Source organism: Garra rufa, chromosome 4, assembly GCF_049309525.1.
Source record: "Garra rufa chromosome 4, GarRuf1.0, whole genome shotgun sequence".
Classification (NCBI taxonomy): Eukaryota; Metazoa; Chordata; class Actinopteri; order Cypriniformes; family Cyprinidae; genus Garra; species Garra rufa.
Window position 1 is genome coordinate 2,438,748 of NC_133364.1, and position 18,029 is coordinate 2,456,776.

The 18,029-nt window shown below is 43.0% G+C and overlaps 1 protein-coding gene across 1 annotated transcript in view; it reads left to right on the top strand.

Annotated features, from left to right (window-relative positions):
* The first annotated feature begins 590 nt into the window (after positions 1-590).
* Positions 591-18,029, top strand: part of lrp6 (low density lipoprotein receptor-related protein 6) — a 26,905-nt gene continuing 9,466 nt past the window's right edge. The window contains exons 1-8 of the mRNA XM_073838417.1: positions 591-1,005; positions 4,673-5,072; positions 12,744-12,941; positions 13,022-13,218; positions 14,095-14,229; positions 16,204-16,600; positions 17,135-17,306; positions 17,573-17,724. Of these exons, the coding sequence (XP_073694518.1) occupies positions 951-1,005; positions 4,673-5,072; positions 12,744-12,941; positions 13,022-13,218; positions 14,095-14,229; positions 16,204-16,600; positions 17,135-17,306; positions 17,573-17,724 (1,706 nt within the window). The 5' untranslated portion in view covers positions 591-950. The remainder of the gene's footprint in view (positions 1,006-4,672; positions 5,073-12,743; positions 12,942-13,021; positions 13,219-14,094; positions 14,230-16,203; positions 16,601-17,134; positions 17,307-17,572; positions 17,725-18,029) is intronic.

The following is an 18,029-nucleotide window of genomic DNA, read 5'->3' on the forward strand; positions in this document are numbered from 1 at the left end:
ATTTCTTAATACTTCAAAACAGCAATCAAAGCAGATATTCACGTAAAAAAGAGGTATTTTAAATATACACACAGTATTTTTGATCAAATAAATGCAGTAAAAATATCAGAAATAGTGTTTATTAGAGCTGCACGGCTGTTTGGACACAAGAGGACGCTATAGAACACATCTGAATGACAAGTCCATATATCACACACATTTATTACTGTATGACTCCCATATATCTTTATCAATTCTATCATTCTCCTGCAGCTGTCGATCACCAAAGATAGGTTTATTGACATGGTAAAAATAGCCGTTTGCAGTAGCAGTAGATATACACATTATAGGCTATTCAATGTAGTGCACATAGATGTAGTGTAATATCACTGCAAACACAATAAAATCTCCTGACTGAGAGAAAATAATTATAATGGGTGTCATATATTCAGTGGGGTATAAATCAGAGACAACGAGCGATAAGAGAGTAATAATGAAATGTAATTCGGGTTCGTGTTGCTTTGTGTTTCGGGCCGCAGCACGAACCGCTGCGTGAAAAACTAGTCCCATCGGAATGCGCTTCCCTGCCTTTATCCGCGCGTCCACAACGCTCGCGACGCCTTTTCCCCCACATTGAAGCGTTTGTTCTGCGTCTCCGCCGCACTATGATCTCGTACAGAGAAAGACAGACGCGAATGCGATGAAATACAACAATAGCGAGCAGAGGAGCCGAGCTGGAGAAAGAGAGACGGAGGGAAAGGGAAAGGGGGAAGGGTTTGGAAGCGTCCGGGCATTTTTCCTGTGAGCGGAAGGAGACGGACGGACGGACGGACGGACGGCAAGATGTCGCGGTCACACTGAAACAATCAAATCGATGAAAAACTGCGGCGGAGATTCAACGCGAACAATCCGAATCACAGACACACGCAGCCGGAGCGATGCGAGCGAAGCGGCGCGGCTGAGCGTTGAAGATGGGTGCCGTACTACAGAGTCTCTTACTGTGTACTTTGTGTTTGCAGATACGAGGTGAGTTTGATCAAACGTACAGAGCTCGATTTGCGAGGAATCGCGTTGATCCCATGAGCCTCGGATTCGAGTCTCTATCTGAATTAAATCCGCGGACGCGTGTGAATCGGTCTTGTGGTTTCGTGTGGTCAATCAGGGCTGTTGTTTGCTGTGGGGCTCGATGCTAAGGTTAGCTCTGCTGCTGCTGCTGCTGTATTGTTGGACAAACTCGTCTGTTGATGTGTAACGCGTTTGTTTGGTTTCCCTCAAAACTCGACCTGCTTTCATCAAACTCGCTCGTTTTTAGTTGCTTTTGTCCCAGAAGCCTCGAATATCTCACCGTTTCTCGTCTTATTTGTGGCCTGTGAGCGAGTTTTGTGTGAGATCAGCTCTCCTCCTTCAGTTACATGTGTGGAACCACTCGAACTGATTGTTTCTAGGCGTTGTGTTTGATTTGAGACTTTCTGCACTGGAGAATCACTTTTAGCCATTATGAGAGAGTCGTTAATGTTGTGTTCAACAGCTGTTCAGGTGTGTGAGAGAGAACAGTCAGACTGAGACAAACAAAAGCCAGCAGCTAGAAACTCTGGAAAAGTGTGTAAAAGAGCAGCTAAATGGTTGACATGATCTGAAGCCAAATATTAAGTGTCCAAAAAGCTCAATATTTCTTCTATTTGCTCTCGGCTGAGTCTGGCACGGGCTTCACTGAGTGGCCCGGAGTTCTGCAAGTTTCCAAATATTTGGAAAAGGAAATTCCCCATGTTAGAAAAACAGGCCGTCGGCTGGAGGCGAGAAGGTTGAGGTCGCCCTCCATCGCAATGTGCCGGTGTTTTGTGGTGGATGTGTCAAATTGAGGTTTGATTCAGTGCCAGATCCCTGCAGAGTCACACTCTCACTCTCTCTCTCTCTCTCTCTCTCACACACACACACACACACACACACACACACACACACACACACACTACGCTCCAGCACTTGCCTCCATCACACTCACTGGATTTGCTGGAACTAGTCTTTCTTTTGAAGAAATAATTTAATTTTCATAATCTGAAACTTTTTATGGACATAAATGCAAAACAAACAGGAAAACAGCTCTTACAGGAAGAGGCTGTACAGTAGCAGTCGTGCAGATGGGTGTTTTTGAGAATTATTGGTTGATTTTATCATAAATGAGATGTGATTCTTTGTAGTTTTAGTGCAGTGGTTGAGGGGTTTGCACATGAAAATTGTTGACTTTTTTATTGTTTGCTTTTATCCAGGTTTACATGTGAGGTAATGAACACAAATTAAGGCTTTAAAAAGATTTAAATTGGAGCAGAACGTCTTGAATTCGTAAGTCATTGAAAAAAACGATATCATCCACAGTATTTTTGTCTTGCTTTCCGGTAGAAATATTGAAACTTCCTTAAATCGAGCTATGTTTACTTGAGAAGCAAAATGAAGATGTGAAGTCTTGTTTTGAAAGAAATTGAACAAAACTTGAGCAACAAAACTGAGTTCATGCTTAAAACAAGAACAAATATCTGTCATTGAGGTATGAAAACTTGATTTCCCTTTGAATAAAGGCAGATTTGTTCAGGTTCTAATCATGAACTCACTTCATTTCAGTGAGCTTCTGAAGTGTGAGATACAGTAAATGTATTTCTGTATTCTAGTTGGAGATCTGTTGGAAGATGCTCATACAATTCATTTTGTGGTCTCAGGACATTTACATTTAGAGCACATATTGACATGTTGTTCCCTTCAGTCTGATCCTTAAAATCTTTACTTGGTCTTGGAAAAAGTCCTAAATTGACCTTCATAAAACCTGCAGAAACCCTGATCTGTCATCCGAGAATCAAACCTAGGAGACTGCCGTTAGTAGTGCAGTGATCCGCTGGAAAGTGGCATATATCGTTCAGAATAAAATGAATCATGAAGCCTTGTTTGTTTAGGTGCGACCTCTGACCTCCACATGTTCTCTCTCTCTCTCCCACACAGAGAGAGAGAGAGAGAGAGAGATCGAACCGGCTCATGCTGTTTGTTCAGGTACTGAATGTGTGGTTTCAGGTCTGGACACAGATATTTCTCTTGTCTCTTGTTGTTCTCTGGTGTTTTAGGGCTCAGATGATCTCTGAAGCGTCTCTGATCTCAGAGGGACAGGAGTTGCGTTTCCTATTGGTTTGAGTCACTCTGTGTGTCATCAATACACTTATGCAACCTGGGAAAGCCAAACGTTAGCACACCTGGGGAGAAAATCAAATCGAGTCTTTGCTGATGATAGTTTGCCCTCGTCCAGCTTTGCTGTGCTTGTCTGTAGGTCTGCATTTTGTGATTGTGTGTCAATATAGCTATAAAATTAAAAATGAATAAATAATACTAATTTGTTTTTATTTGTTGTTTATATAGCTTATTTATTTACTGTATATTAGTGTATAAACTAACTGTCAGGTGTTGAGTGGTACCTGCGGCGCTGGAGTGACGTCAGCGAAGAGCTTGGTTTGCATGTCAGTCCACCAGCCGTCTATATTCATGAGCCTGATATGAACTGAAGCAGAGGCGTTGTGTTCATTTGTGACGGTGTGAAAGAGAGCGCTTTAAACCTCTGACACGACGTGGACACCAGAGACTCTGATCTCAGCGCGTCTCTGATGTGGAATCGCATGCTGCTGAATCGACAGGAAGCTGATGTGATTCTCCAGAGCAGGTTGAGAGCGGCTGTGCTCCGTCAGACTGCGCAGATTCAACATCCGTCTTGTTAGCGTCACGCTCCTCTGGACCCAGATGCTGTTGGCTTGTGAAATCACGGATGCGGCGTGTGATGCTGATTCTGCTTTTGTTTGCTTTATTCGTTTCTCAGAGTTATTGGTTGATATTATCCGACGTGATTCAATCCTGAACGAGTGACTTACGCTGCAGGTTAACATTTGAGGTAATTAAGGCTTCAAAAAGATCTTAAATCAGAGCAATTCATAAGTCAAAAAAATATCCTCCACACAGTATTATAGTCGTTCTTACCAGCACAAACATCTAAACATCCTTAAATCGAGCTACGTTTACTCGAGAAGCAAGACGTGAAGTCTTGTTTTCTGAGAAGTTGAACAAAATTGAGCTCATGCTTAAAACAAGAACAAATGTCTGTCATCGAGGTATGAAAACTTGATTTCCCTTTGAATAAAGGCAGATTTGTTCTGGTTTTAATCTTGAACTCACTTCATTTTGATCAGTTTCTTGAGCGTGAGGTACACTAGCAGTCAGAAGTTTGGACAATTCTCAAGCCTTATATCAGTTTCTCACCAGTGGATCCTCTGCGGTGAATGGGTGCCGTCAGAAAGAAAGTCAGCACAACAGCTGATGAAAACATAAGAATAATCAAAGTCTATCACTTCATGTCTTGTACTGTGAATTTTTACTAATTCTTCCAATTCTATTTAATGGGGAAGTGTGTCCAAATGTATTTCTGTATTCTAGTTAGAGATGCTCATGTAACTTATTTTCTGCTCTCAGGACATTTACATCTAGAGCACATATTGACATGTTGTTCCCTTCAGTCTGAGCCTTAAAATCTTTACTTGGGTTTGGAAAAAGTCCTAAACTGACCTTCATAAAACCTGCAGAAACCCTGATCTGTCATCCGAGAATCAAACCCACAATCATTTATTAAGAAGTGACCTCTGACCTCCACATGTTCTCTGTCTTTCTCCCGCAGGCCTGCCGCTGCTCTTGTATGCGAACCGGAAGGACTTGCGGCTGGTGGACGCGGCTCAGGGTCGGGCGAACGCCACCGTGGTGATCGGCGGTTTGGAGGACGCGGCGGCGGTGGATTACGTTTACGCGCAGGGACTGATTTACTGGAGCGACGTGAGCGAGGAGTCTATCAAACGGACGCTGTTTAACGTGTCGGCGCCCGGCGGGGTTCAGACCACGGTCGTCTCCAATCTGGCCTCTCCGGACGGCCTGGCCTGCGACTGGATGGGGAATAAGCTCTACTGGACCGACTCGGAGACCAATCGGATAGAAGTGGCCGAACTGGACGGGACGTACCGGAAAGTGTTGTTCTGGCAGGATCTGGATCAGCCGAGAGCCATCGCTCTGGATCCGGGCCGAGGGTGAGTAGATGAGATGGTCACGCCGGTGTCGTTTCTGACAGTTTTATCTCCGCTTCATAAGCGCCGGCAGACGGAGCGGCTCACTCGTACCTGTAGCCGACATGTCGTCTGGGCGCAGCGGCTGTGGGCGTCGGGAACTGCGACGTGTTGCGTCTTGTTTTCTGGATGTTTATGTTGAACAGGCCGGTAGTTACAGGTTTGCTTGAGCACTGAATGCAGAGCCGCTCTTGAGATTGTGTGCTTCTGTTCCAGCTCATTTTAGTTCAGGTCGACTCTAAAAAACAAAACAAAAATAATAATAAAAGAGGAGTTGTGTTTGTGTTCTGCTCTGTTACTGGCGTCGATGGTGAAATGTAGCCGAACCGAAGTGTTTGGGTCTTTCCTTCCACTGTACTGTTGAAATCTCCAACTAAATGAATGAATGTCTTGCTCTGCTCTGTTCATCACACAAAACGCTCTGAAAACATTCAGGCTGTTTATCAACACAGATGTGTTTGGGAGATCGGCTCAGCTGTGAACATGACTGTATTGATCTTTTCTATGCGACACATTTCCAGAATCCTGAGGGTCACTCGTATCTTTGTCTATCATATGTGACCCTGGACCACAAAACCAGTCATAAGCGTCAGTTTTTGGAAAATTTAGATTTATACATCTAAATAAGTAAGTTTTTCATTGATGTATGTTTGTTAGGATAGGACAATATATAAATAACAGATACAGCTATTTGAAAATCTGGAATCTGAGGGTGCAAAAAAACAAAAAAACCTGGAGAATATAAGTGAGGGATAAGTGATTTTCAGTTCTCTAGCGTGGACAGAACGACAGCGCGTAAGTGAGTACTTAAATACGATTGTTATGTTTAGTTGCTGCTAGATAACACGTCCTTGTTTCTATTTATTTACTTATTCGTTGCATTTGCATTTAGTTGGTGCTAGAAAGCAGTTGTTTGTTTCTATATATTTGTCTTGCTAGTGTTTTCGTTTTAAATTGTAGTTTTGATTGCACTTAGGGTTAAAAAAAAAAAAAACCTTTGTTCTCCTCTCTTTCTTGATCTTCCCTTTCTAGCCTGTACTCATCTAACAACGCCTGATATATGGTATTTTTGAGCACTTCTATGTCGATCTGCCTCTTTATGATGAATCACTTGTTGTATTCCCAATTGTAAGTCGCTTTGGATAAAAGCGTCGGCTAAATGAATAAATGTAATGTAAATGTGAGAAAACCACCTTAAAAGTGCAAATGACGTTCTTAGTAGAGCTGCACGATTCTGAATAAAATGAGAATCACGATTTTTTTGCTTAGAATAAAGATCACGATTCTGGAGAACTTTTTTTATTTTAAAGATTTACCCCTGAACATTAGGTCATCAAACAGCAGTAAAATAAGACATAATAAACTTTGCTTTACATTTAAAGAAATGTAGTGAAAAATAATGTGATCATGTAAAGAAAAAAAATCACCATTAAACATTAAAAAATAAACATACAAAGGTATTCTGTCAGAGTAAAGCAATTTAAAGATTCTTAGCTAGAAACACAAGCCGATCAGCATTGTATGGCTGTCAATGTTCACTCTGTGGGATGCCCAAGTTTACTTCACCATTTTACAAATAAATCCGTATGGCAAACTATATATCGTTGGAAAGGCTCCTAAATAGATATTTGACTTTTTTTTGTTACAAATTATGTAGGAAAAATAATTTATGATATCATAGATTAATTTATGACAAGAGTGCACCACAAAAATCTCCTTCATAACAGGAGTTCTGACCTTTTTAACAAACAGATTTCCTTGTTGCCTTTTTTCCCTGTTACACTTTAGAAATTATAAATGATATAGATGAAAACTTAATTTCAAAATTTATCCTTTGAAAGCTATTTTAAAATCAGACATTGCATTAACATGAAAAATGTACATCAACATCAAAATGTTTTTGTTCATGAATTATAAAAATGTAATTATAAAATTATAAAAAATTTTCAATGATACTTTTTCACATCTCTGTTCAAAAGTGGGAGTAACAGTTAAGGGGTTATGGATATATTTGGTTCCATTGCTCTGCTGGTCCATAAATCACCTTATTATAGACCACATACTAATAACAGCTTCGATATTTTACTTGGTCTATTTAGCGCACATTGGGGAGTCGCTCTCTACACGACTTCTAACTTTGAATGCGCGTGCGTGTTTTACTTTCGGTTTCATTTTAACGATCGCGCAGAATTCTCGGCGGCGCTGAGCGTGCATTTTACAATACAAGAGATTACTTTAACAAAACCATTTGAAAGTGGGTGGACACCAACGGGATTTTAAAAGCGTGTTCCCAGTGGAAATTACACCGCTGCGTGAGTGGAACTCTGCCGCTGAGTTAGCGTCTGATGTGGGTGAATGCCGCGTTGTACAGTAACGTTACATTGAGGCGCCACGAATTGCATCTGACAGAATGTGAAGTATAGTGAAATACTTCTTCAAAAGCAGATTCTAAAGACCTTTTAATTGTCCAACATCAAAATTCGTCATATCACACAACCCCTACTTGCAATGCAGTTTGTGCAGATCCAGAACAGAGTTTGGTTGAGAGAAAAAAACATTCGGTTCCTAGTTGAGCGGAGCGCAGTGTCAGAGACAGGGAGAGACTGACGGCTAATATCTCAAATCTTCATTCAATGTAATAAAGTAAAGATGAAGTTTAAATGGTTATGTAATGTTGGAGAGAACCTGTTACTGCATCAGCTCACAGCAGTCATGCTAGCGAACGTTTTGTAAAATATAAATAAAATATAATTGGCTGAATCGTATAAATGCTGGATTAAGATCGTGAGGGGGCTCGAATCGAGATCGCCATCTTTTAACGATTGATTGTGCAGCTCTAGTTCTTAGCAATGCATATTACTTAATATTTACAAAATATCTTCAAAACATGATCTTTACGTAATATCCTAATGATTTTTGGCATAAAAGAAAAATCTGTAATTTTGACCCTTACAAATGTCTACAAATATAGTATACCTGTGCTTCTTAAGACTGGTTTTGTGGTCCAGGGTCACTTATTGTCCGGCCATAAAACTCGTATTTAAAAAATCCGAAGAGAGCACTAGCGAGGCTTTTATTTTGAATGTATTTTCTCCTGTTTGTCCAGTGAAGGAGTAGCATGCTTTTTCTCTAAACGCATGTGTTGTGAAAAACTCCATACCAATACATTTGTTTGAACCCTCATCTGTGTCTGTCGGTGGCGTCTGGTGAAGCGTGTCGTTTGTATGACGTTAGCCTCCAGAAACAGCACTGCAAAAATAATGAATGATTCAAACAGGTTTCCAAACACTTCCTCTCTGTCATTGGTCAGTCAGAGAGATGGCCCCGCCTCAAACACACGCCATTGGTTGAGTCATAAACTGTGTTCAGATGATCAGATCAGTGTTGAGAAAGTGTGGCAGTGTTTATAGTTGCTGTCTGTGATCATGGCGTTGGTTTGGTCAGTTTTGGCTCTTCAGTGATGTTCCTTGTGTTTTCTGGGCTGTTCTCCTCCTGTCTGAGAGGAAACAATCGTGTTCAAGGGTTTAGAGATCTGGCCAGAATGGATTTGTCCTCGTTTAGTGACGGGTATTGTCCACAATAGATGTATTTTTTGAGTTTAAAGGAATAGTTGAGCCAAAAATGAAGATTCTGTCATCATTTACTGAGAGAAAAGGCACGTTCTCCAGCTCTGGATCAGCGTGATGACAGGATGATCATTCTTGGCTGAACTGTTCCTTATTGTTCATGTGTTTGAAGAGGCCTTGAGTTTGGTGTGTTTGATTCCTGATTGAACTCATCCGTGTGCTGATGTTCTCCTAAACGCCAGTCTTTCTCTTCTGGGAATCATCAGCGCTCGTGTCCAGTCTTGGCAATAGCGCATGATGGGTCACGTTTGAGATGTGAACTATAGTCTGCCGGCCTGATTTCCTGCTTCGGTAGGAAACACGGCGGTCATTCCGTGGCTGTTTTCCTGCAGACGGCAGCCGTGGAGGTTTTGGTGAGGGTTTAGTATTACCTTCAGCAGCGCTAACCAGGTGAGTCTGAGCGTAACCCGAGCGAAGGCTATTCTCTGGAGGGCTGATGGGTAATCCAGCTCCTCACCACTGACCAACACAGACGCTTTTGTTCTGCTCTGATGACGCTGCTGTTGTTGTGGAGCTCCAGGAAGCATCAGAACCAGATCTAGTTGGCTTGAGCTGTGTGATATTTCATAGTTGTGATCACAGAAGTGCAGTTTGTGCAGGTGCTGAATGTGGTTTCAGGTCTGGATACAGATATGGTTCTTCTCTCTTGTTGTCCTCTGGTGTTTCTGGGCTCAGATGATCTCCGAAGCATCTGTGATCTCTGTGACTGCGGCAGGAGAGGGACAGCAGTCGTGTTTCTGAGTTTGGTTGTGTTGCGAGGATTTGCAGCGCCTGTGTTGTCAAACTGATGAAGATGTTTTCTTAATTTGTTGTCGTTTTTTTCTGTTTGCATGTGTTTTCTTGTTTGCAGCGCGTTGGCCTCTCTCGGCCACCGTAGTGTAGCCTGTATTACATTCATAATGTCAGATTTGGCTGCACAGATTAAAATGACTTCACTCCACTGTTAAATATCAGATAAGTTCTAGATCACCTGCATTTGTACTTCAGCTCACTTTTATAATTTGTTTTTGATGTGTACTACTTTTTGTCCCTTTTTAAAGATTAGAGGAAGTGGGTTTGGTGGGCAAACATACAAATTAATAACACATGACTAATGTTGCTAATCAAAATTAGACATGAATTTGACTTGGACCTTAATTTTAGTTCTAATTTGACTGGCCTTATTTGATCAGATTGACAAATGATTTAATTATTGACAACTTGAAATTGGGAATTAATGTTTGTTCCTTTTAATGGAATTGACACTCATTAATAATGTGATTCTTGTTATTGCTGCTGTTCTTTTAATTGTTGCATTTATTTTTATACTCAAGAATATATATGTCTTTTGAAAACTTTGAATCAATTTATAACCTTTTTAATCCCCGCCCGTCTGACGTGGAATCAATCATTTTTTGCATCAGTTTTTATGTGTTTATATATAGCTAAGTTATTTATATGCTGTATATTTTTCACTTGTTGTTCATGGTGAATATAGTTGTAAGGTGCTAAATTATGAGCGAACTAACTGTCAGGTGTTGAGTGGTACCTGCGGCGCTGGAGTGACGTCAGCGGAGAGCTTGGTTTGCATGTCAGTCCCCACCAGCCGTCTATATTCATGAGCCTGATATGAACTGAAGCAGAGCCGTTGTGTTCATTTGTGACGGTGTGAAAGAGAGCGCTTTAAACCTCTGACACGACGTGGACACCAGAGACTCTGATCTCAGCGCGTCTCTGATGTGGAATCGCATGCTGCTGAATCGACAGGAAGCTGATGTGATTCTCCAGAGCAGGTTGAGAGCGGCTGAGCTCCGTCAGACTGCGCAGATTCAACATCCGTCTTGTTAGCGTCACGCTCCTCTGGACCCAGATGCTGTTGGCTTGTGAAATCACGGATGCGGCGTGTGATGCTGATTCTGCTTTTGTTTGCTTTATTTGATTCAGTTGTTCACAAAGTCTGCTTTATTAGTTTCTCAGACTGGATGATTGACAGGCGAGTGGGCGGTGCTTCACGTCAGTGATGTCATCGCAGCTTATCCTCTCTTTAATTGAAAATCTTCCTGGTTGTAGTTGTAGCCTACTGTATGAAAGGCATCTGAGGTATTTGCCGCCTCACGCACAGGAAACGCATCATCATCATCATCATGCGCTGATGGTGTTGGAGCTGCAGCTGTACAAACGACAGATCACACATTCCTGCTTCACACCAGAGTGACACATTCATGTGAAGACCGCCCCGTTCACACCAGAGTGAGTGTGTCGCAGATGAGTCTCTCTCTCTCTCTCTCACACACACACACACACACACACACACACACACACACACACACACGCGTCTTCAGGGCGGGCAGACTGATTTCTGACGGTGTTCTCATTGATCAAGTCTTTGGCTGTGTGACTCCTCTGAGTGATGTAGTTGTAGATCCCCCTGAGATTTTAAGTTCATATTTCAATAATTGTTCAGTTTTCTTTACATGCAGCTAAAACCATATGTAGGTTCATGTTAAAGAATGCATTGATACAATATTTTAAATTGTTCTCTGATATCTACATAGAAGGTATACGACATAGGAAAGGGCTAAAATTCTCCAGAAACGGTTTTAGAGGTCCATTTACAACCCTAGGATTTGTCCCTCGAATGAAATGCTCTGTAATTGCCTTATTTGGAAGATTCCTGAATAATAATGAGGAGCTCTGCTCTGATTGGCTGTTTCACAGAGCGGCTCATTTGAGAAGCTTGCACATGGAGGAAAATATATATTTAATCACAACGCTTGAGCCGCTATTAATTGAATCTGCCGTTTTGAATGCGAGATCATTTTACTTTCACTTTTGTGATCGCATGTGCTCTGTGTAGCGTTACACTGCAGAGACGGTGCTTACCGCACAAGTTTAGATGCTTGTTAGTGATGCTCAGGATCTGCAAATCGTTCGCCGTCGTCCGCACAGTCATCTCTGTTTATGTTGTAAGTGAAATCTAATGTACTGCAATGTAAAAGGCTAGCGTTAGCAAGAAGCTAACCGTGTCCCTTCAGTGGCTCACCTTATTTTATAAGATCCCCTTATTTGTTTTCCTTGCCTTTCTGAGTACAGACACCAACCATTCCTGCACTTAACATCTCCTGCACAACCTGGAACACAACATTTATTTCCATGATCTGCCATTTTCACTATTGTCCTAGCTTTTTTTTTTTTTTTTTTTTTTTAACAATAGCCTAGCTGCAGAACTTCTGATGATTGGGCGACGCAAATGTTGGGGGCGTAACTATTAATGATCGTGACTATTGCGTAATAGTCGGTGTTATGTTAGGATAAGCCTATTTTTCAGTGGTCTTTTGCAAACACCAGATTTATATAAGGAGGAGGTTCTTATTCAACTATGCCAAGGTAAATACAGTTTTCCATTCTATAGCACCTTTAAGAATTAAATTAGATTTATTTATTCATTTTTAAACCCAGATTGTGAATCGTTCACACAGAGCTATGAATGAGACGCTCAGTGAGGCATTGATCCTGTTCAATCAGCCAGTCTGTGTCGTATTTGTGAGTCGTGAAGCTGTAGATTAAAGCGTGTTTATCAGTGCAGTAGTTTGAGTCGTGGGGCAACCGCTTCTCCACCTAAATATAAACGTCAGCGCGACTGAAACACGAGTCTCCGGCTCCCGTCGGCCTCCCTGACCCTCACGGCCTCCTCATCCGCTCTGACAAAGGTCGAAGGTCGTCAGTGGTTGTGGTTCACATGCTGTTCTGCGGAGCTGCACTAATGGTTGTATCTGTGTTTGTGTTTCTCCTCGTGTTACAGACCGTCGCTTTGAGTTTGATAAAGTGTTTGGACATCCTTGCGTCCTAACGTTAAAATAGTTTCCACTAGACTCACGGTTGCTCTAGTTGTTTTTAAAAAGCAAGGAGGTGTCACGTGAACAAACCCGGTCTGATCGGATGCGGAATGAATGCGAGATGTTGTGAATGTGTTTAATGCGCTGCGTCGTTGCTCCTCGTCTGACTTCTGCTTCGGTTTCTGCTTTCTCAGGTACATGTATTGGACGGATTGGGGTGAGATCCCGAAGATCGAGCGGGCTGGGATGGACGGGACCCATCGCTCCGTCATCATCGACTCTGAGATCTACTGGCCCAACGGACTGACGCTCGACTACGGCCAGCAGAAACTGTACTGGGCCGACGCCAAGTTCAACTTCATCCACCGCTCCAACCTGGACGGCACGGGCAGGTAAGAGCTTCTCCGTCACGTGTGTCCGTGCGTGGCGTGTCCGTGAGCTCACGCGTGTGCGTTTCCGTGTGTGTTCTCAGGGAGGTGGTGGTGAAGGGCTCGCTGCCGCACCCGTTCGCTCTGACGCTGTACGAGGACACGCTCTTCTGGACGGACTGGAACACGCACTCCATCCACGCCTGTTACAAACACACTGGAGAGAACAGCCACGAGATCCACAGCAACATCTTCTCACCCATGGACATACACGTCTACAGCCAGAAGCGGCAGCCGCTGGGTAAGAGAGTGTTCATGTGTGTGTCCTTTCCTTCCCGTAGTGCTCCTAGAGGAGTTTCCTGAAACGCTACGCAGACGGGCCGCTGGGTACGAGCCTCTGCCGAAATGATTATGACACACGACTCCCGGTTCAGCCTCTCGCACACAATGGAGCGTCTGTTCTGTCCTCGGTGCTGATTGAACGCAGAGAATTTCTCACAGCGCTGACAGAATCCTCCGTCTCTCGCTCATCGCTGCAGATCTTTCTCAGCGTCTTCCTCCGTTCTCTGCTTTTTCTGCAGTTTTTCAAGAGGGGTGTAAATCTTTAGGCACCTCATGATTCAATACATTTATTTATTTTACATTTACATTTTATGATTAATGAGATTTTTTACATGTTATGATTTTATTTTATTTTATTTTTTTATTTATATTTTGAAATGATTTTTAATCACCCCCCCCCCTTTTTTCTCCTCTGTGTCTTCTGTTTCTCTGTGAGAGAGAGAGAGAGAGAGAGAGAGAGAGAGAGAGAGAGAGAGAGAGAGAGAGAGAGAGAGAGAGAGAGAGAGAGAGAGAGAGAGAGAGAGAGAGAGAGAGAGAGAGAGAGAGAGAGAGAGAGAGAGAGAGAGAGAGAGAGAGAGAGAGAGAGAGAGAGAGAGAGAGAGAGAGAGAGAGAGAGAGAGAGAGAGAGAGAGAGAGAGAGAGAGAGAGAGAGAGAGAGAGAGAGAGAGAGAGAGAGAGAGAGAGAGAGAGAGAGAGAGAGACTTAAGGGTTTGATCAGTGAAAAACCTTTATCATGATCTAAAGATCAAGTCTGTTGGATATTTGTGTATCACAGCTGCTCGTTGACATGTTCTCCAGCTGTTTTCCTCCTCTGACGTGTGTGTGTTTGTGACAGATGTGATGAGCCCCTGCAGGCTGAAGAACGGAGGATGTTCTCATCTGTGTCTGCTGTCTCCGGTTAAACCTCATTACCAGTGCGCCTGTCCGACCGGCGTCCAGCTGCTGGAGGACAACAAGAACTGCAGAGACGGTGAGAGACACACACACACACACACACACACACACACACACACACACACACACACACACCCCTCATAGTTCATCTCATAGGCTTCCATTGTTTTCCTGCCAGATTATTATTTTCCGTGTTCTAACCTGACCTTTAACCCCTAAACAAATTCTGAGAGAAACCTGTGCAGAACATGATTTATGAGCTCTGGTGACTCACTAGTTTGTGCTCAACAGGTTTTAATGTTAGTGAGGACATTTTTGAATAGTCAAACTTTCCCATGATTCCAGGAATCATTATATTGAAGGTTAGGGAGCTTATGCTTGTATTGCAGGTGTGTGAATGAGCAGATCTTGGGATGATTTTGTTATAATCTAGCTAATATTTCTTTACAATCACAGATATGTGTGTGAAGCTCAGATGTTTAGAGATGGTCCTGTAGCTCAGTGTGGTGTTTGATTCCCAGTGAACACATGACCTGATCAAACAAGCATATAGAGTGAATGCTGTGAGAGTCGATATGGATGTAAGTGTCTGCCTAGTGTGTAAATATAAACAATTGTTTGTTTGCTTGATTTTCTGCTCTGCAGTATGTGGACTCTTGTGTGTCTTTTGTGTTTGATGGTTACCAGCGTCCGCCGACTCGCATTAATTCACTCTCTGTTGACATCGCAGGGTTACCGTCCAGTGGTTGCTACGGTAACGCGGTTCTCTGTGTTTCTGGGTCACATGACCCTGTCTGTCTGTCTGTCTGTCTGTCTGTCTGTCTGTCTGTCTGTCTGTCTGTCTATCTGTCTTGATGATCGCAGGCTGCCGTTCACACTGGGCTGCTGGGAACAGTCTTCACTATTTGAATGTGTTTGTCTGAAAGAGACTCATTTGCAAGGCCTTTGTTTGCATCCCTCCCCCCTCTGAATGGACGCCACCAGCACGGCCTGATGGGAGATCGTTTCTCTGTTCAATGGCCTCATCTTGAGCAGCAGCGGGTTCATCCATTCATTCTGTGTGTGTGAACATGTTTAACACATGCTGGAGTACAACACTCTTGTTTGCTTTGAGGCAAAAACATTGCTTGTTCACGCACTGGTCAGTTTAGAGATTTTTGTTTATTTTGCTTTCATAAGACGTCCCCTTTCAGACTAGTAGAGAAAAAAATCCAAAATATGTGTTTAAATGTTTAATTTTTCAGTGCACTTTATTTAATATATTTATTTATGACTTCAGTTTTATTCCTTTCCATATTCTGAATCAGAATGAGCTTTATCGCCAGGTGTGTTTACACATACTAGGAATTTGTTGTAGTGACAGAAGCTCCACAGTGCTACAGAAGGACAGTGATATGACAACACAGATTATAAAAAGAACAATATACAAGTATACAGGACAGTGTGCACTGTGCAAAAATAGCAAAGACACAATATACAAAAATATTCAAGGTTTGTTCATATCATTCACGCTGATTTATACAATATTTTACTCCTAAATACATCGAAATGCTTTGTTTTCTGTCAGTTTACAGTGATTTATGGAGTGATTAAAGAGAGAAATCCAAAATCCCCTCTGGAAAAAACTTAGGTCAAAAAACAAACAAACACGCATTTTGAACCAATGTTCTGATTTTTGTCTATGCATAGTAATGCATATTTAATAAGATATGCCTATTGTAAAACTTGTACAAATAAGTCTAAATGTACTGTGATTTATCAACTGAGAAAAATATGATGATATGAGTTCACCTGTGTTGAGTTCCACATTTGCACGACTGACTGACTTTTGTAAATGACTAAATACGATATTTTGCAGAATGACTTGTTTTCCTTGTCTGTACAGTGAAAGTCGATGTTGTTTGGTTGCTGGTGTTCTTTAAACCTCTTGTTTAGTGTTCAGCAGAAGCGAGTAGTGCTCCATTTAGATTAGTAATCTGACATAGGATGGTGGGACAGCTCTTGAATTCTGTATTGTGACCTCTGACCTCTGACCCGACCCCCTCTCCAGGTCCCACACAGCTGCTGCTTCTGGCGCGACGCACAGACCTGCGGCGAATCTCTCTGGACACGCCCGACTTCACCGACATCGTGCTGCAGGCCGACGACATCCGGCACGCCATCGCCGTCGACTACGACCCGGTGGAGGGATACGTCTACTGGACGGACGACGAGGTGCAGGCCATTCGCAGGTCCTACCTGGACGGCAGCGACGCTCAGTTTGTGGTGACCTCGCAGGTGAACCACCCGGACGGCATCGCCGTGGACTGGATCGCACGAAACCTGTACTGGACCGACACCGGCACGGACCGCATCGAGGTGACGCGACTGAACGGCACCATGAGAAAGATCCTGATATCGGAGGAGCTGGACGAGCCCAGAGCCATCGTGCTGGACCCCGTCGCCGGGTGAGACGCTCCACTTCGTTACTTTGCTTTCAGCGCCTCTGTTTAATTGAGTTACTACAAGATTTTCCTCTGTTCATCTTTTAAATCAAAAATCAGGTTTGGGTAGAGTTTAAAAAGCCTTACTTTGCTAGAAGGAAGGGAAAAGAACATACGATTTATAACGTTCAAGCGCAGAAATGATCATGTGAGCTCATGTGATGTGTTTGAACAGCTGGCCTTTGGTTTGTAGCGGTTAAATCAAGAGCAAAATGTGAATATGTGTACAGCACATTACAAATGTAGTATTTGACCCACTTTGAAACATTTTGTTTTTGAAATCCTCCCTGAATCCTCCCTTCTGCTGGGATAAAAGGAATCCCAATCCGGGAACAATTTTAATCCGGATCAAAAAATAGACTGGATTATATGATCTAATTTCAGAACTTTTTTTTTTAGTAATCTGTTAATAATATGAAGATATAAGCTTGTTCTGGTGGCACTAGAGGGCGTCGATGCTCCCGTGTTCTGAAGCGTGTGTCCCGTGTGTCGCCGCAGGTACATGTACTGGACGGACTGGGGTGAAGTGCCGAAGATCGAGCGTGCGGCTCTGGACGGGACGGAGCGGCTGGTGCTGGTCAACACGTCTCTGGGCTGGCCGAACGGACTGGCGCTCGATTACACCGAGAGGAAGATCTACTGGGGAGACGCCAAGACCGACGTCATCGAGGTGAGAACACGCTAGTCACGCGTGTGATTGATTATATCCCAGAGTTCTTCAGTGTCCATCTCACTTAAACACAGGCAAAATATGAATTCATTTTCCACTTCCATACATATAAATAAATGTAGCATTGTTTTCCTACAAAGCACTGAGATGTTAAACTTCAATTGTTTTCACTAGTTTTGACGTGCTAAATCATGGGAACACACGTGTCACGTGTTCTGGAGCTGTCAGTCGGAGTCCCGCGTGTCTCCTCTTACTCTCACGTTTAGCCTCTGGTGCTTCAGCGTGTCTCATTAGCCGCGGCTCCACAGGAACGAAAAACTGCTGATAATCCTGACAGATTGTGTGTGAGAGTGTGTGTCTCCAGCCGGCAGCAGCACTGCTTCACGCTGAGAGCTCACGCTAACGGCACGCACTGGGAGTCTGACAGAAACAAGACGCACAAACACACACACACGTGGAGAACCAGCTGTGTGTGTGAGAGAGAGATAGTGTGTGTGTGTGTGTGTCCTGATGAACCCTGGAGAAGAACTGAGTTACAGGAAAAATTAATCCAGAAATGATCATTCTTTCATTTACTCTCCATCATGTTCTTCAAACTCATACGTCTGTCTTCTATGCAGCACTAAAGCAGATGTTTAGCACAATGTTCACGCTGCTCTTTTCCATACAATGCCAGCAGACAGAGAGAACAGCTGTTCAGATCCTAAACAAACTGTCCAGTTT